Consider the following 20,784-nt stretch of genomic DNA (forward strand, 5'->3'; position numbering starts at 1 on the left):
CCAGCATCCCTGAATATTCTTGAGATATATGATGCTTTATTTTAGACTGACTATTTGGACCTTTCAAATGTTAAATAATGATTGATGACATCAATTAGATTGTACTTTCCTTCCATCTGGATTCATGACGAGGGGTCAGTCTGACATAAATTTTTGTACAGCTACAAGTCATGCACTTGTGTTTTCTAGATTAACCAATTTTTCTATCTTGCTCAGATTTATGGAGCCCTTGACCTCAAGAGTGCCTATGATGGTGATAGAAGGAAATCATGAAATAGAGCCTCAAGCAGAAGGGGAAACATTTGCTTCTTACAAGGCTCGGTTTGCAGTCCCATCTCAAGAATGTAGCTCAAACAGTAGTTTCTACTACTCTTTTAATGCCAGTGGAATACATTTTATCATGCTGGGAGCATATGTGGACTACAACAAAACTGGTAGAAATTTGCGTCTAAGTTGTAAAATAATACTTTTCATGCAAAACTTGGTGCGTGTAAGATTCATATTTGCCTTGAAGGACACGTGTCTTATAATGCTAGCATTGTGTAGTAATCAAGATAGCAGCATGCACGGTGGAAAAAATTACATTAGGCAGTTTTGAAACTTTGTATTGGTGATGAATGTGTGGAACCATGAGAAAAACTATACTTTTAAAATAATCCATTAGTTTATTTGCTGCTGTTATTTAGGCATGCAATATGCTTGGCTGAAGCAAGATCTGGCGAATGTAGATCGTGAAGTTACACCATGGCTAGTTGCAGCATGGCACTCTCCCTGGTATAATAGCTATTCTTCACATTATCAGGAATTTGAGTGCATGAGGCAAGAAATGGAAGAACTTTTGTATGGATTTGGTGTGGACATAGTCTTCTCTGGACATGTAAGTCATTATAGCAGCCACTTTGCATGCATCATATAAAACTTCTTTGACATACAACATAAAAGGTTTAGTTAAAAGGAGAAAGGAAATGGAAATAACAGATGTGTTTGGATTATAGATTATTTTATCGTGTTTTCCGTTGCTTTTATCATCAGATGCAGACTTAGTATTGTCATCAGCACCTCTATTGGAAGGGAAATTTTTTATGGAAATAACTTAGAATAAGTTGATCTCTAAGCCAGAGCACCACACTGGGATCTGTTTGTACTTTATTGCAAATGTATCTTTGTGAACCTAGGTCATGACTCATAACTATAGATAAGTTAATCCTGGTTTGAAGGGTAACAATAGTTAAGAGTATCATTTAGGTTTGTAATTTATCAACCGGCTTTAAGGTAAAATTAGTTAAATTAAGCATATCCAGGTCAGTTCAGTGGACTGCGTTAAGAGTCATGCAATATATGACTTATTGAGACCCTGTTTCATTATATATGTGTATAATTTGGACTTGGAAAGGAATCACTTTCGAGTTTCAATATGTGGTAGACACGACTGGATCTGAAGATGCAAAAGTAACTTTCAAAACCTGAATTTTTTTATTTTTTGATAGTGCCTTCTTTTTCCATATTCTTTGGAAATTTAGTTGTCGTTGTAGTAGTTTAGCAAAGGAAGTAAAAGAGATTGTTAGTGGCATCTAAGAAGAGGAAAATTGGAAATCATAGCTTTCAGAAAGCTTGCATTTGCTTGGAGAAAAGCATTCTAACCTTTAAGATTTGTGGGACAGATTGAGGAGCCCCATGTTGTCTGATATATTTCTGGCTTGGAGCAGAGGTATTACGAGTTACAAAAGTTGATAGAACTGTATTCTTTCATTTGGAAAGAAGAAAACTGTGTACCAAAATTCTTGAGGGAAAATTAGATTTACACAAATGTAACTGAAGTTTTTGACACTATGCAAAAGAATTGATTACTAAAATAAAACAAGTATTCCAAATGCTTAGAATCCTTGACCAAATTGTTATGCTGCCAGTTGGCTTGAAGTCCTTTCCTAGAATAAAAACCCAATGGTACTAGACAGATGTGCAACAATATTATGAGATTTTTCAATAATCTGTGGATTCATTCTATTATAAAATCAATTATAACGAAGAAATTGAAAAAAGTCATGGAAAATGATAAACTGATAAGGGAATAAACAATCACAGCCGGGCTTAGTTTCGGTGGTTGGAGCAGATTGTGGGTTCCTATCTATATGGTTGAAGTAGGGTAGAGAGGGAGGTCTCACGTTAGTCCCTTGTGTTATTTGTATCATGCCCAAGGTTGAGGGTGGGCTTGGTTTAAGTGATGTGGCTACCCAGGGGAGTATTCTTGTAGTGAAATGGGTGGTTCATTATGTGGAAGTGTTTGGCCCTTGGTAGGTGCTATTATTCATTGGTTAGCTTCAATGTAGCATGTGAGAAAGGTTTGGGGTTTTTGGACACATGCAGCATTATTTCTTCACCCCCCACTTGTTCTAGGTTCTCGGCTTGTTGATTCTCAGGAGTATTTGGATGACTTGGATAACTATGGGTTGTTTGTTTGATTCAATGGAACACCAAGGACAATAGATCAGGATGGGATTTCGCAGGGTGCCCTTTTTGGTGTTGGACGATGTAAGGGTGTTGTATTACAGAGATGCTCACTTCTAGGCTTGTCATCTGAGTAGAAAGGGCATCTTCTTTTGGTAGGACTTGTGGGATTTAGCAGCATGTTCTTCAAAGAATTGGTGTTCTTTGATGCATGAATTTTATTTGCTCCCTTCAAATCATCTTGTTACCCTTCTTTTTAGTAGGAGTACCTATATTGTAGCATTTTTTCACACCATTGTATTCTTGTAGTGAAATGGGTGGTTCATTATTTGAAAGTGTTTGGCCCTTGGTAGGTGCTATTATGTCATTGGTTAGCTTCAACGTAGCATGTGAGAAAGGTTTGGGGTTTTTTGGACATGTGCAATATTATTTCTTCATCCCCCACCTGTTCTAGGTTATCGACTTGTTGATTCTCAAGAGTATTTGGATGACTTGGATGATGATGGGTTGCTTGTTTGATTCGTTTAAACATGAAGGACAATAGAGCAAGATGGGATTTCACTAGATGTCCTTTTTGGATTTGGAGGATGTATGGGTGTTGTATTATAGAGATGCCTCACTTCTAGGCTTGTCATCTGAGTAGAAAGGGAATCTTCTTTTGGTAGGACTTGTGGGATTTAGCAACATGTTCTTTGAAGAATTGGTGTTTTTTGATGCATGAATTTTATTTTCTCCCTTCAAATCATCATGTTACCACATTTTTTAGTAGGGGTACCTATATTGTAGCATTTTTTCACACCATTGTAAGCCCAAGGTCACAAGTCAAAAGCCATGAACAACCATGTGAGTCCCTATATAAAGTATACCTTGTGTCATGTTGAGTCTTGTTGTTTTTGGTCAGACCATGTCCTGCCCCTTTGAGTTCATCTATGTTTCCTTTTGTCCTAGATAGGCTTGGAGGGCCTTAGGTGAGTTTATATGTGGAATCATGGTTTTATGGGAGTCTGGTTTTGTAAGGATGATCATTGGTGTATGGGCTAGTCTAGCCCGCATCAAGGTGCGCCTGTCTTTCCACATGGTTATGAGCAACATTGCATGAAAGAGGGACGTTTTTTGGAAGCAGGGACGTGGAAGCTTCATTTTCTAAAATCTAGGAAGCGAAGCATCTCAGAAGCGCCTACTACATTGCATTTATATCCAAAACAAACATCCCAAATACCAAATTAGTTATAGAAGACATGAAAACATGCATATTTTTTACATAAATCAAGATAGATATGGCATCCATGATTCCATTGTACATCAATGATTAATTATTCGAGCATCAACCATCTATATTCTAGCAATTGCAAACATACATCAAATTTTTAAGCATATTATAAAACATAAAACATAAAGCCTATTATCTAGCAAGTGAGCAACAATCAACATTAGTCATGTCCAAAATTCAAATAACAATGTTTACAAAATAGGCCACTTGGCCACCACCAAGACAAAAAGGTTCAAATTCACAGCAAGCCTACAAGTCTAATGATTAATCTATGACAAAAGTAGTAAATTGTGAATATATCTACTAATCTCTCCTCCTTCCACCACGAAGAGTAGGGCCCTCCATGTGGTGGCAATGAAGAAGATGGTGCTCGTGGAAGTTGTGGCACTGAAACTAATGAAGACAAAGCCCCTGCTATTGGTGTTGAACCATGGAACCTGGGAACCAAGGGACCATAGGGGGTGGCATCTCAACTCGATCATCATCATCTTGGAATCGCTCAAAAAATTCATACAAAAAAAAACCACTAGTTAACAAAAAAAATTAAAAACAGGAATTAGAGAAATGCTTTATAAGCAAAATTGACACATTTGAATTCAATGGACATACCACTTATTGACTGAATTTTGAAATTCATACCAAAATGGACATACCTAGATAAGAGCATCCTCTAGTTTCTCTAATCACAACACTCCATCCTCCAAATTGGGCTCCTCTAGATTCCTGTCCCAAACCTTAAGGTCTTTATTAGTCTTTGCATCATCACAGTAATGGGACAACAATCACAAGTTGTAATGAACATAAACCAAGCTCTCTGCCTGGTCTAAACTCAACCTATTCCTTTTAACAATGTGGATGAAAGAATAAGAGCTTCAACGCCTCTCTGCAGAAGAAGTTTTTACCACCTGTGATAGCACCCGCAATGCCAAAGTCTGTAGTAGTGGAGTAGCACCTACATGCATGTTCCATCACTTGAGAAGAAAAACTCTCTCGATCTCTAATTGCATGCATGCTTCCAAATGGACCAGTGCTAACGTATAGTTGCTCAACTATTTTTGTACCATGGCAACCTCCTCCTCATCAGGGACTAATTTATCCAATGCAATCATATATTTTTCTAGAACCTTTGGATCTGGGTGTGGTTTTCTCCTCCTCCCCCGTAGGTGCTGGTGTTGAAAACCATGATGGATGATAGTATTTAGGTGTCAAAACATATGCTAATGCATGCAATGGAACATTTAGCATTTTCCATCGATTTTTCACCTCTGCACGAATACAATTGTACAAGGTGATATCTCTAGGTTCAACAATGTCTTTAATTTGTCTCAACATGTTATCCATTTGCTCATACACCTCCCCAATTATTGGCCAATTTGAATCTGCAAACTTGATCATGTAATAAATTGGTTTGGTGTTTTTGCAAAACATATTTAACCTGCGACCAAAATAACATGTCAAGAATAGTGTCCTTGGCTACATTAGCACCATCTATATTAGCGTTAATTTCCTCCCATGATTCAGAGGTCACCATATTAGTTAATTCTTATCTCACCTTCACTAGCTCCCTAAAGGTGAGGTAATAACTTGCAAATCTTGTTTTTGCAATTTTAAGCAACTACAACTTGGAGTAAGTGCCATAGAAGTAGTTTACCCTTGTATGCCCTGTGATAAATTTAATGAGTTGCTTCCGTCTCGTGTAAAGCTCATTAATCCACCCACATTCTTTATGCTTCACAATATCATGAATCAAAAGGTTCAATGTGTGCAACAAGCACCGAGACCAAAAGATGTGTGGATGAGTACGCTCAATAACTTTTCCTATTGCCTTACAATTTGTTGCATTATCTGTGATCACTTGAACCACATTATTCGGACCAACATCTTTGATTGATTGCAATAGGAGATCTGCAATGTTTTGGGAACTTGCACTGATAGAGGAGGAGTCATGACATGTAATAAATACTGCACCACTAACAGAAACACCAAGAACATTTATCAAATGTTGGTTTCTAATATTTGTCCACCCATCTAACACAATGGATACCCCACAATCCACCCACTCATTTGTAAAACGTGTCAAAGCTCTTTGAACCTTTTATTTTTTTCTTTCTAATAACATTGTTCTAGCTTTCTCATAGTTGGGGGCCTTGTATCCTTTTGGGGCTTATTGACGGCCTTTACCATTTCATGTCAATAGGGAGAGTGAAGAACATTGAATGGTACACCACAAGCACAAAGAAATCGGATTATCTTTCCATCCACATCATCCCTCCTAGCAACATTCAGGAAATCCCGTATTGTTCTTTTACCTCCTGAGCTTGCAAAAGTACCATGAGGAGATGAGCTACCAAATCTAGAGGTTGCACTTGATTCACACTAAGTATTTTGTTTCTTTCGTTTTTGTTGTGCAACCTCCTCTATTTGGATGTATTTTCTTCTTTGTTCAACTGAAATGTTTGGGCAAATTTGTATCACCACAACACCCTTTTTATCATCACTGTCCATCATCCCACAAAGATGCCTCCTCATGCGGGTATATGAACCACTAAATGGTTTTCCTCCATGACAACCATGAGGGCACAAAATTTTGTAGCTTCCACCACCTTTACCCCCTTCAAGTTTGGTCACATAGTTCCATAAGGGTGTCAATGGAGCGTTCCTCTCTAGTGTTTCAATGTTCCCTTTAGGTTCATCCCCTTCCTCTTCAAACCTGTCCTCCTCATCATACGTTGGGTCACTCAAATGGGGACCACTATCCTCTTGTTCTTCTTCCCTTCTATTCCTACTCCTCTTTTCCATCATTAAAACGAAAAGTGGAATGATACATAGAAGCCAAAAGAACACCATCTTGGAATATGAATATAGGTGGTGGACAACCTAAACTTAAATGAGCAAGAAGAAAGAATGGGAAAGAGTAGGAGAGGGAGAAGAAAAATACAAAAATCAATGACAAAAAAATGAGGGAGTTTGGGGTTTGCACTTACCTCTTTAGCTCTTGTAGATGGAAGCTTTTTTTTACATCTCCAAGCTCCTCCTCCTTCTTCACTCCTCCAAGCTCTCCTCAAGTCTCTCCTCTCTTTCTCCTCTCTTCTCCAAGCTCTCAAAAAATAGAAGTGAGCAAATGAGAGGTGAAAGAGCCTTTTAATCCCTTCATTCCCTACCCTAACCCAACTTGGACCCACCTCCAACCACTAGATAAAAAAAACGTTTTTGTGGTGCCACAAGGCGGAACCAGCTGATTGCCCATGAAATCGATCATGATTCGTACGGATCCGACCCCTAAACACGACATTTCAGTTGGGTGATCCACCGCCCGAAACGTGTCCCAACAATTTCGAAATGCGGATCGGACCGGATGGTTCCCATAGGGCAGGAAGCATCTTTTCCGGCCTGATCCACGTTTCGGACTTTCTGGGACACATTTCGGGCTGCAGATCACCCACAGATCTATACGGGTCGCGTTTCAGGGTTTTGATCTAAGGGGGGGGCATTTCATGCAACACTGGTTATGAGTCTATCAAGTTTGTAGGTGGCCTTGGATTTGGTGTCATATTCCAAAGGCTCAGAGCGAGTTGACTTCTAGCGGGAGCTTGCAGATTCAAAGGGAGACTTTGCAGCCCAAGAAGAGTGCATGGTCAGTGGAGAGCAAGGGTGCTTCGACATTTGCCAAGAAGGAATCATGGAGAGAGTGGAAGACATTTCAGGAGAAGAAGAAGTAGGATGCTTCTAGTGACAATGACACTTTCGAGAGAGGCATAATTCATACTACAGGGATTGCTACAGTGGTGAGCTCCAAGAGTTGGGTGAGTGTTGCGAGTAGTTATGATGATGATGAGTTAGTTCCTAGTCTTGGAAGTACCTCCCTCACTAAGAGGGATTGTTGCTTTTTTAGTGGCTTGGGAGGTACTCCAAGCCCTAGGGTTTGGGGTTTTGGGGGGTGAACCACCACAAAGGTCACTTGTGGGCTTGGAACCTAAGGTTGGGTGTTGTAGGGAAAAGTATCCGACTCGTATGACCCTAACCCACTCTAAGGGTGACAGTTCCTTAGCAACAACTGTAGAACAAACTACTGAAAGTTTACTTCTTTATGAAAGCAAAAAAGAATGGAGGGAGCACTAACCGTTGCCTTGCGCTTAATGTCGAATCCAAACTCTCCTCTTTGGCTGCTTGCTCCTAGCTCTTTGTCCTTCTGCTCGCCCAGCTGCAATGAGATCCTGCACAATGACAAAGAAGGAAACTACAAGAGGCATGCAATCATAACTGGTTCATGGATTAGTGTAAACCAAACATGCAATCATCACAATACATAATTGAAACAAGAGCACATAGAAGAACCTCAATAGCTTTTATTAATGAAGAAATAAAGGTTCTGAGAGGATTACAACCATTGCAGGCTCCAACCCAGCAACACCTCCCAGCAGAAAGAATTGCTCTTCTTCACCTCTCTCAAACAATCACCCAATAACTCAATGATGAAACCAACAACATATCATTACTTTGCACAAAATTCCAGCCTCCTGAGCTCATAGGAGAGAGCTCAATATATAGATGAATTGAGAAAGGATGAGTCAGCTTGCAACTGATGTGTAGCTGCCTTGTGTCCTCTCTCTCTTCAGTTAATCTTTAGTTGATCTTCAGTTCTTGAGTCCACTTGGTGAACCTTGCTTCCACTTGGAGAAACAAAGCCTCTGACTCATCACAAGGCGAAATACCTGATCCAAGTGTCATTTTTGGAAGATTCCAAAGCAATGACTCACTGTGCCACATGTCCAAACTCGCCCAACGCAGGTGGGCTTTGTTCTACCTGCTTTGCAACGCAGGTACACCATGGAGCAGTTGTGTTTCAGCGCAGAAACCCAGTGGAGCACCTGCTTTGATTTCAGGATTGCTTGTTTTTGAGTGTTTTCAGGTGGAGAACTGATCTGAGAGCTGTTGGTTTGCTGACCTTGTTCCTCTAGGGGTAGGAACATCATGTTTAGGGAACTTTGGATCCCTTGGATTATTGACAATTCATGCTTGTTGCTGTAAGGCACAAAATTGTCTATAACAGATGCCCCCTAAAGTATGAGGTCGTTTATCGGGTGAAATGCTTTATTGAGAGGATCCGAAGTTCATTCGATCTGCTGAGAAGTGTCCTGTAATAAGATACAATACAATACATTATTTTTCATACATTTTTTCATGATCTAGCTGAGGTGGGCATTCCCATGCTCAGCTTTATAAATACATTTTGGTACATAGAACAGACGATTGTCTGATGCTAGACTGATAATTCTCTGCCGAATTTATCATCCTTTGAAAAGGATGATCATCTGCTGCAATGATGTACATATCAAATGTCTTTATGTTCTGAATATATATCGCAACCCGGATGGATGAAACTAGATCCGGGGTCTTCAATCTCTTCCGATCTTCACTCGATGTACAAGTCGATCCATGTGAGAATTTCTTGAAGTCGAACATGGAAAGACATCGCTTGATTACCGGTCAATAATGTAAACCGTTAACAAGCGCGAGAGGAATCACCGATAAGGATGATGACCCTCAAGGTACGGCAGTACAATCTACATGGTGGGAATAATTGACTTGGCGTCGACCACCATGCAAAATCTTCTGGTCGAAGGTCATTGATGTATACCTGTCGCCGGAAGTGAGAAACTTGCCATTGAGGCATGCAAGCTTCAAAGTACTGAGGGGGGTGTTCCTAGATCAACTCCTTGGATAATGAGCTGATGTCGACAAGGAGCGATCTGTCAAAGGAGGGCCTTAATGAATCCCACATCAGTGACACGGAACGGAGCTAGTGATTATGATGAGGTGAAAACAAACTGTGATGTATGATTCAGGGTGGCGGTCATGAAGTGGATGAAGGATAATGTATGGTAGTGGGCGGAACAGGGTTGACTCTTTACATAACCACATCTCTTGAACATATAACGACACTGATGTGATGGATTGGTAGCATTACCCCAATTGTGGATGGTGTGGCGAGGACCATGATTCTGCGACCGGTGAATGAAACAACCCAACCCGAAGTGCTACGGAGGACAAAGTGTCATGTTCAAGAGCGACTTGCTACCATTAATACTGTGAGGTTCTCCCAATTTTTCCCCAGTCATTGCTGACCAGTACCTCTTTATTTTTGTCAAGCTTGAGGAGGATAACATATGCTTGTTCTATAACCTGCCCTTCGGGCAAGCCCATCGCTATGTTTTAACGAGCCTAGCGATAGGGAAACTCGTTCTCGTCTAAAGACAAGTTTGTCGCTATTTAATCATTTTAACGAGTCTAACGACAAGGAAAACTCGGTCCTTTTCATTTTTAGAGAGTCTGAAAAGGTACGAAAAGTTAACTCCAAAATTCCTTTTTCGTCATCTAATCCCTTAAGTCCGAAAAAGTATAAAACAATACAGAAGGGATGAATTTTCGGTTGCTTTAACGAGCCGAACAAAACAAGCGCTCGATCTTTTTGTGCAATAATCCCTCAGGTCCAAAAAGATTAAAATCTAAAGGAGGGATAGCTTTCCGGTCGCTTTAACGAACTGGAAGGCCTAAACTCGGCAAACTTTTCATATTTTACGAGTCAGTGAAAAGAGCTCAAAGAAGACTCGTCTTTTGAGGAACGAGTGATGAACAGGGATAGCAGCAGATTCCAGGTACAGGTTGGAATTCTCCAATCACGGCAGTGTCACAAGGATGGCTAAGTGAAATCACTCTTCGCAGCTGTTCCTCAAAATGGGTAAACAAACATATGGAGGTGAACAATTGGCCCAAATGAACGGATGGAGGTGATGGCATATAAACACGACCAAGGGATTTTAATACGGCTTTCAAAGGTTACATTTCTCGAGGTTGTTTACCGGTTCATTTTTTCTGGATGAGCTTGAACTGCTAGGGAAAGATTGCTCACAATTTACTTTTATTTTTTAACGAGCATGAACTTCTGCACAAAAACTGCTCGATTCTTGCGTTTATTTTTTAACGAGCATGAACATTGCTAAAACTGCTCGGTAATACCAGTCTTAATACAAGGAATGCTTTAGGTGAGGTAATCTTATTTAAGGAGCGATACCTCACTAATTACTCCAATTTGGCAGGTTTTAACTTTTGCCCTTCATCCTTTCTTTATGCAAGCTGGAAACGGCTAATCCTACGAGTTTAACGGGTTAGACCTACAGGTTTAAAGGGAGGACCTAAAAATTTAAAAAAATAAATAGTCGTCCCGTGCTTGCACTCCAAAAGGTTTGCATGCCCCCAGGTATAAAGTATAATTTCGAGATTCTGCCATCTCTTACTTATTATCCGAAAAATGGTTTTGTTTGCTGCCGCAAACTAAACTCTCTTTTCAGCGATGTCTATCATTAGGTTGCTAAGGATGGTGACTACTTGTTGCAGCAATTTCATCTCTTTCTTTGAAGACTGCCCCTACTTATCCTTCAAAATAGCTTGTTTTAATGGGTGAGGCTTGACATTCAAAGATGGTGGCTTCTTGCTGCCACAAATAGACCCCCTCCTTAGGAGAGCCCACTTCTTTAGACAAAGGGAGCGACCGCTTCGCTCACATAACTTTGACAAAAGAATTTTATCCTAGAACAACCCTCTCTTCCTCTGCCGGACGGGGTACGGACTAGTCCATCCTTCTGCGGAAATTAACTTTATACCTAAGGTTTTCTCTGCCCGAGGCAGGCCAGGGTGCATGCCCCCTGGGTCTCAGTTCTTTCTTTCCGAATTAATCGCATTCATCGGGAAGTAGAACCGGGGCCGGTGGCATTCCTTGAGCGAATAAACCGTTAAGGGATGGTATTTGACTATTTGCAATGCGTGATCCTGGAAATGAAAGTTGGTCTACTAGCTGGACCATTCTTCCTTCGTGCGGAAAACACATGACTCTAAAGAGTGAGGACACTATTGCCTCCATGCAATATATATAGTCTCGTCCAAGGAGTAAGTTATATGCCAAGGGTCCCTGGATGACCATGATGTTCATGCGAACTGACTTCCCTTTCAATGTAACCGGAACATTGGGGAGAATCCCTAACGGGTGACTGGTTCCTTTATCAAAACCTGATAGATTTCTCATCTCAGGTAAAAGCGCCGGGCAACCCAGTGCTTTCCAAGCAACAGAGGAAAGGATACTCACAGATGCCCCTTCATCAATGATAGTTCCAGCCATCACCATTCTGTAGATTTGGACTATGATTCTGAATGGGATACTGGCTGGTAACCGGGGTCTGCCTAGTTGATTCCAATCAAAGGATACAACTAGGTTGCTTGGTGGTGGGACCGAATATACGGCCGGATACGACCCTGACGATGTTCCTTCCTGCGATAAAGGAATGGGCGCATTGCCCTGATGCTCATCAGAGTCTGTGTTGATGAAAAGAATATGGACGGTGTCATCCTTATCCTCTTCAGTGAGGGTGTCATTTGAAGATGGGTCTTCAATGACGGAGTCATTGGACGATGAAACCTCTGAAGGAAGAACCGGGTCAACTGCCTTTTCGACCTTTAGACTTTCGTCTGGTCTGGATTCAGTAGGTTCATTCTCAATGACCGACACTTCAGCTGACCACTTGGGCGGGTCAGCTGGATTTTCAACTATCGAGGGATTAGGCGCGAGTTTTTGGTATCCAGGAGGAAGTCGTAACGGCGAAACCGGACGATCTTCCAAAACTCTCTTTGCCTCATCTAAGAATGGACATTTGTGGATGGCATGCTCGCCTTCACACAATATACAGGGTGATCTTGGTCTCCCTCTTCGTCCTTCACTCTCGCTAGTTGACGGACTGCAATCAACATGATTGCCAGCGGTTGATGCTACCGGATTGTGCAATCTTGGGGACCAGTCCCTTAGTATCCGGGGAATACAAGGACAATCACGATGGAAGTGGGCCCCTTCGCAAATGACACATGGCGATTTAGGCCCGGTCGGTGCAGTGTGTGGGTTTTTGTCAGCTGTCTTTTGCTTGCCCCCAGTCACCTTCGCCATAGGCTCCTTCTGCTTCTTTTCTCTCTTCTTCCTTTCCTTCTTCTCCTTGGGAGGTTGACTTTTGCCAGCTCTACCTTGCGAAGATGAAGGATCAGAGGAAGTATTGTAAGAAGTGGAAGGCTGGTGGGTAGTCCTAGACTGGTCTGACTGTTGATTCGACTGCTCAGGATTAGTGGCGATCTGGACTACATTAGTTGAAAAGAGCCATACAGGTAGGCCAATTGTCAATCCTGGAAGTGACAATGTTGCCATATGAGGCGCACCAACATCTCCCCAAGAGGAGAAGGGATTTGGACTTCCGCCAAGGTTGCCTCCTTGGTTGGTGGGCTCCATACTTTTCAACTGAAAGATCAACGTGGGAATAACAGGTGATTTTGTTCCGCTTAAAATAAATTTTATTAACGACGCTTTTAGACACAAACTTGCTTTTTCATGTTTTAAGAGTCGAGAAAAAGCTAAAGATGACTCTAGTCGCCTTCGATGTTTTAACGAGCCCGAAGTGACAAATGCTCGGTTGGACCTTTTCAGTTATAGAGTTTGAAAAGGGCCAAAAGAAACTGCTCTGGAGATCTAGGCAGAGGGTGTGCCAAACTTTTCGCGAAACCACAGAATACGTTTTACGGTATGGGTGGTCGATCTTCGTGAATGCTGTGTTCACTGCATCGCGATCAGTAGGGCGGTCGACACGGCTTCCTATGGATAAAGGATAATTGCCTATAGGGGTCTCCCAATATATACGCGACGGTACGTGGGAGCACAAGTCCGTATTAGTGCCACCGACTCTCAGGAGGAATCACCCACCTTCGTAGAGATCGACAGTCACTATGTTTAACGACGTCGGAACACGTCTCTACCTAGACCTCTAGATGTTTGCGTTATGTTACAAAGCGTTGTTATGTAAATTGGATTTATTTTAATGTTGATCTTGCTTATCAGTTTGCCTTTAAGGATCACCACGAGATGTATATAACAAATTCCTGAATGCAGTCTAAGATGAGAAGCAAACTTTTCAATCTTTCAACTTTGAAAACCTTAACTACTGAGGGAAAAGAAAGGCAAATCTTTTCACACAGATCATAGAGCACACACTAAAATGCAAATTTTCCTAAATCGTCAAGCATACAGTCAAATGCAAAATGCACAATGCATGTATTTTCTTTTCCCTTTCTTAATGTGGATGGATACAAAAAGAAAGTGGTTATATAACTTTGATTTCGATTTAAAGCGAAAGTAAACAAGTTTGTCCAAAATCAAAAGACACCTTAAGATTCACTTGCTTAATCACTGGAAATACATGAAATCAAACCATACTAACGAAAGTAAAATGACTAATCAGCTATGGACAGCAAACAAGCTAACTCTTTAGACCAGCAAAACGCCTAACACAGGTTCAGATCTAAGAGGCCAAAAGCATGACTAGTTTACTTTTCGTTATGGGAAATTGTAAATGAGCAAGAAATACAAAGAACAAGTACAATTTCGTTATATAACAGAGGCGGAATGATGGCAAGTAATATTGGTTTCAAAATAGGCACAAGACTGACACCTAGCAGCAAAACTAAGTGAAAACAGGCAAGAGAAAGGAGGAAACCCCAAATGCACTAAGCAAATTTGGGTCAACGCAGGCTCTGCACAGTCAAACTGGCTCTCAGCGCAGGTAGCTAGTTCGGGACCTGCGTTGCAAAGCAGGTAGCCTGTGTACTACCTGCTTTGGAAAACGAGAGTTGCGTTTTCACAGTTTCCGGGTCATAATTTTTTCAAAAATGCACGGTTTTTGCTCAAATCAGAAGCATTCAGTCAAGCACACTCAAAGGGATGATTTAGAAGGTGCAAAGCTATCACTAAGAGCTTACAAGGATCTTTGTAGATCAGCTCTTCAAATCATGAATCTGCTCAGACAATGAGCAAGAGTAGCAGCCCCTCTACTTCGCTTTTGATATAGTCAAAAGCTTTTTGATTTGGTACTCTTTTGTTCAGGAGATGAATAGCAAAGATACTACAAACACAATCAAACGGATACGATCCCCAGTGGAGTCGCCAGTTTGTTGTAGGGAAAAGTATCCGACTCGGATGACCCTAACCCACTCTAAGGGTGACAGTTCCTTAGCAACAACTGTAGAACAAACTACTGAAAGTTTACTTCTTTATGAAAGCAAAAAAGAATGGAGGGAGCACTAACCGTTGCCTTGCGCTTAATGTCGAATCCAAACTCTCCTCTTTGGCTGCTTGCTCCTAGCTCTTTGTCCTTCTGCTCGCCCAGCTGCAATGAGATCCTGCACAATGACAAAGAAGGAAACTACAAGAGGCATGCAATCATAATTGGTTCATGGATTAGTGTAAACCAAACATGCAATCATCACAATACATAATTGAAACAAGAGCACATAGAAGAACCTCAATAGCTTTTATTAATGAAGAAATAAAGGTTCTGAGAGGATTACAACCATTGCAGGCTCCAACCCAGCAACACCTCCCAGCAGAAAGAATTGCTCTTCTTCACCTCTCTCAAACAATCACCCAATAACTCAATGATGAAACCAACAACATATCATTACTTTGCACAAAATTCCAGCCTCCTGAGCTCATAGGAGAGAGCTCAATATATAGATGAATTGAGAAAGGATGAGTCAGCTTGCAACTGATGTGTAGCTGCCTTGTGTCCTCTCTCTCTTCAGTTAATCTTTAGTTGATCTTCAGTTCTTGAGTCCACTTGGTGAACCTTGCTTCCACTTGGAGAAACAAAGCCTCTGACTCATCACAAGGCGAAATACCTGATCCAAGTGTCATTTTTGGAAGATTCCAAAGCAATGACTCACTGTGCCACATGTCCAAACTCTCCCAACGCAGGTGGGCTTTGTTCTACCTGCTTTGCAACGCAGGTACACCATGGAGCAGTTGTGTTTCAGCGCAGAAACCTAGTGGAGCACCTGCTTTGATTTCAGGATTGCTTGTTTTTGAGTGTTTTCAGGTGGAGAACTGATCTGAGAGCTGTTGGTTTGCTGAACTTGTTCCTCTAGGGGTAGGAACATCATGTTTAGGGAACTTTTGATCCCTTGGATTATTGAAAATTCATGCTTGTTGCTGTAAGGCACAAAATTGTCTATAACATTGGGCTTCTGCACCCATCGATGTTTGGGCAAAGCCCTGGATCATTTTGGACATGAGATGGATGGAGATGATAGAGGACGGCGAGGAGAATCCTATGCTTTGAGAATTTTCAAAATCCGAGTTGTCCTTAGTGAGTTATGAATTTTTGAAGTTGATAATGGATTTTTGGACAGTCAAGTCATGTAGGCTTGAAATGGTTAAGTCCAAAAGACATGTCCATTGGTGAATTCGAGTAGCCCTTCTAAAGTGTATAAATAGAAGGTGAATGTGTTTCATTTTAGCATCCAAATGTGCAAGAAACATAGAAGATCAACTTCAGAGGTAGCCACAACTCTAGAAGAAGGCAGGCCGAGTTTCTGCAGACTGGGTTTCCGCAGGTAGCGAGTTTCCGCAAACTGGGTTTCCACAAGTAGCGAGTTTCCGCAGGCAGCGAGTTTCCACAGATTGGGTTTCGCAGGCAGTGCGTTTCCGCAGACTGGATTTCCGCAGGCAGTGCGTTTCCTCAAACTAGGTTTCTGCAGGCAGTGCATTTCTACAAGATGGGTATAGGCCGAGTTTCTACAGGCAAGGGCTGCAGTTTGACAACAAATTTGAGGTATGGTGATGTTGATTTTATGTTGAATTTGTTGCTAGTTGGATGGTCCTAGTGTGGATAGAGTTGTAGTAGCCTATGGGAGCCAATTGGGAGGCTTGTCTTGATGGTTGAAAGAATCATCTAGGAGCAGATCTCATAGTGATTGGATTGGGCATCATTGGACTAGTGGAGGGTAGCGTGTTGATAGCCCAAAGTATCCCTTGACAAGCAGTCATAACGAGAGCTTAACAGCTAAAGGTTGGGTGAAGGATTGAGCCTATGTGTAGCTCTTTGATGGATGAAAGAAGCTACTAGAAGGAAGATTGGATCAACCTGTGTTCATTGAAGCAGAAGCGACTTGCAGTGGTGATAGGTGGCAACCCTCCTAGAGACTCTATGTGTTGTCCTTTGATGGACTAAGGGGCAACTAGAGAGCATATTGGAAGCGAAGGACCGACAGGACAAGATACGACATAGACACTGCAACGAGATTATCATTGTATCTTGTATCCCTTGTATGGGAGCCCTAGACAATTGTATTACTCGGTTTAATATAACGAAGATTGGGTTGTTGTACATATTTGTACAATATTTTGTAAAAAGTTGTTTATACTTCTGCATGTGTGTGACTTACTGCTTTAAATTTTTCGCTATGCAAAGTAGCTTTAGTTGAGATTCCTGGTTTGGTAGCGTCAAAGATTCTAAGATTCTATCCTAGACCCAAGATCGTGGAAATTCAACAAGGACCATGAAGTGATATTTACTCTAGTTGCTAGGTACATTTCTATTAGAGTTATTACTTCTATTACTTCTGTTATGGATTGGAGATTACATCAAATGGATGTAAAGATCGTTCTCCTCAATGAAGTGATTGAGGAAGAAGTGTACATAGAGCTACCTCAGGGCTTTGAGGTAGATGAGAGGGAATCTCATGCTTGTAGAATGAAGAAAGATTTGTACAAGACCTCGGGTATGGATATAAAATGATTCTTGGTTGATCTAGTTATTATGTGGCTTATTTTTTACAGAAGTAGAAGGACTCACGTGACAGAGGGTGCAAAGTGGTAGGAGGATTTGCTTCCATGATAAATGGAGTAGTCAAGCCCTGCTTCAGTGTCAGAGGGAGTTGACCTTTGAGTTTGAGATGAAGGATTTTGATACATTACTTCTTGGGACTAGAAGTGTGGCAGAAGCTAGGTGAGATCTTCCTTGGTCAAAGGAAGCATATTATTATGGTCCTTCAAATATTTGGGATGATGGACAACTAGTCCATGACCACTCCCATGGTAACAAATTTGAAGAAGCTAAGTGGCAAAGGGAGCAGCTTGGATTGCTACAACAAGATTTGCTTTAGTATCAAACAACTATGGTGATGGATCTAGTGAAACCGATTAGTTTATGGTTGAGCCAAGGCATGCATCATAAGATGTGTCGAGGTATTGACATGGTACATGTCTAAACTGATGAAGTAAAATTGTAGGGATATACAAATTCAGATTGGGTAGAGAGTGATGAAGACAGAAAGAGCACATCAAGATGATGATTTAGTTTGGATTCTGCTTGGGCAGGAAGTAGACATCTGTTGCACTTAGGACTGTAGAGGCCAAGTATATTGCAGCTAGTTTGGCAAGCTGTCAAGTAGTGTGGCTTCATAAGTTATTTGCAAGATTGTTTGATCAAGTGCAGGAGACGACCGTGATGATAGGTAGAAGCATGTCGAGATCATGGTACCACTACTTCTAGGACATGATACAAAAGGGATGGGTGAGGCTTCTATGCATTTCTACAGATGAGAAAGTTGCTGACATTCTCACAAAGTGTCTGTCCCACGATGAAGTTTGTATACTTCAAGGAAAAGCTTGGAGTGGTTGAGAATGTTTCCCTTGGTTAAAGGGAGTGTTGATATTGTAGCATCAAGGGGCAGACATTCTCGTTAGGTCAGGATACTGACAGGTCAAAGGTGTTGATCAGGGGCCATGTAATGTGGCTAGGGAAAATGGCCTAAAGAGCATAAAGGCCCAAAGTGTTCACCCAATCAGAAGGTTCTGCCCATATTGCTAATGCTTATTTGGCTAGTGGGTCGAGTGAGTGCCTTATATCATTGGGCAAGTGTTTTGCCTTTCTATAACATGAGACGACATGTGGGAATGGTAAATGGGCCCAGGTTTTCACCATAGTTCACAAGTGTTGACCAAGTTCCAGGTGACAATTTGGATAATTGGTAACCCAGGACTAGCCTTGACCCTAGAAGGCCAAAAGGTATTTGGGCAGTGGGACCCCAGAAGGCCTTTGGCCAGTGGGTAACCAGATCCATTTGTAAAGGGCATGTGTCTAGTGGGTGACTAGATCCTTTTGCATGATGTTGATGCAAGATGTTTTCTACATGGTTTTGGCATAAAACATGAGGTGGATGGATTCATCAACATAGTTGAGCTCATTCAACCTTTTATTGGGATAAAGAAAATTTTCAACAAGAAAACATTTGAAGAAGTCAAGGCAAATACCTCCCTAGCTAAGAGGGAGTGTTGAAATTTGGTAGTTGCGATCGGTATTCATTTATTGTATAAGCCCACAAAAATTAAAAGAAGCAAAATTCAAATTCGGATTCAAGTTGGCTCCAAAATAAAAGAGGGAAAATTTGAATTTTTGATTTTTGAAATTACCTCCAAACATCAAGTTGGCCCAACATAAGGTCAAGTCAGCCCAGCCATAAAGACACACCTATTTAGGCCCATTCATCCACTATATATTGCTATTCATTCTCCTCCATTGGCATCAATTTAGATCATGAAAATCATCTAATTTTTTTGTTCATCCATACGAAGGGGAGAGAGAGTAAAGGAGATTTGTTTAGCCAGCATTGACCAAATTTTCTAAGGCAGGATTTGACCGAATTTATGAGGAAGGTTGACTGCAGGTCTAAGGCAAGTTGACCAACTTTCTAAGGCAGTTGCAGTAGGTCGAAATTCGGCTTGTGTTTGGACAGTTGACCCTAGGTTGACTGATAATATTTTGTGGGATGTTTGACTAGGTTTGACCTGGACTTATTTACTGGTTAGTTTGACTTTATTTGATTGGAAAAATCAGATTATATCTCTTGTTGAATTGGACAATTTCCCTAAGAAAAGGTTGTTGGGTTTTTCCCTAGGTAAGGTTTTCCTAGGGTAAAATTTCGTGTCCCCTGTGTTTGGTTGTCTCTTCATGATCCTATTGTCATTATTATTTTATAGTTGAGATTTTCTATGTATAATTGCTTAATGATGAATGTGACACAAGAAAGATTAACTAAGAAATCATTGGAAGTAATTATCAAATTAGAAAGTCTTGAAAAATCAACACACTGCATCTTTTCTAGACTCGTTCCTAGTTGTGTGAGCTCTAGATGAACTTAGTTTTCCTTATCAGGTTGATATTCTTCTTGATTTTGATGGTTGCCTCTTGAACAACGCTGAGGTTCTAGGGGTCCTTCTATTTTAGGTGAAAATTTGGCTTGCCCTCAAATGCATCAAGGTAGTAAATGAGGATTCTTAGCTTTGGGGGTTTGATATTAGCATGGACTGTTTGGAAAATTTAGTTTTTTTCCGGGGAAAAAAGCAACTTTTTATTAGTAGAATAAAAGTTTGGATCCAGTTGTTCTTAAGCCACGCAGGGCTTAATGAAGCATTCACAGCTCAACCCGCAGGGAGCTTTTTTGCTGTTTGTAGCCTGAGAGAGTCTTCCTCCCAAGAGGAGGATGAAAAACCATTATAAACGATAGAACTAAAGTTATCTGGAGTCTCCTTAATGGAAAACAACTCCATAACAGACAAAAAAATAGTGTCCACCTGCACTGTGTATGATCAAAAAATTTGAGAAGTCTGAAGGCCGTGATCGAACAGCCGAAAAGAAGAGAACAGCTAAGGAGAAATATATACAAAATATAAAAACAGCATATAAAGAGAAAGCTGATAAAGAGCCAACAAAAAAGGGGCGGATCATAAAATTTGTTGTTAATGCTACTGATCATAAGGAGGCTGGTCTGATCTGAAAGACTGCCCCTGGTATATCTCTTCTATCGCCCAGCTGTCCGGATCCTGTTGTAAACCTGCCTTAGATAACTGATCGGCTTCTTCGTTCCTTTCCCTGTAGATATGACATAATGAAAACCTGTTAAAGAGAGTCTTCAGATATAAAATCTCTTCAACAATTGTCATTAAAATTTGATTTTGGCAAGCAGCTAAACCATTGATCCAATTTATAACATTAAGAGAGTCCCCAAATAACTGGATTGAGTTGATGTTTTTGTGTTGAAGCCAGCAAAGTAAGAGACGCAAAGAAGAGAGTTCTGCAAAATTGTTTGTTCCTGGACCCAGCCCAACTGAGGCTTTTATAATGTGATCTGAATTGATGTGCATGCTC

General features: G+C 41.0%; 1 protein-coding gene across 1 annotated transcript in view; it reads left to right on the forward strand.

Annotated features, from left to right (window-relative positions):
- The first annotated feature begins 219 nt into the window (after window positions 1–219).
- The window catches only part of LOC149227269 (purple acid phosphatase 15-like), a 31,645-nt gene continuing 11,080 nt past the window's right edge, over window positions 220–20,784 (forward strand). The window contains exons 1-2 of the mRNA XM_089375471.1: window positions 220–434; window positions 687–877. Coding sequence (XP_089231597.1) covers window positions 221–434; window positions 687–877 — 405 coding nt within the window. The 5' untranslated portion in view covers window position 220. The remainder of the gene's footprint in view (window positions 435–686; window positions 878–20,784) is intronic.

This window comes from Pinus tabuliformis, chromosome J, assembly GCF_031772625.1.
Source record: "Pinus tabuliformis cultivar Carrire ecotype Pingquan chromosome J, CPIR1, whole genome shotgun sequence".
Lineage (NCBI taxonomy): Eukaryota > Viridiplantae > Streptophyta > Pinopsida > Pinales > Pinaceae > Pinus > Pinus tabuliformis.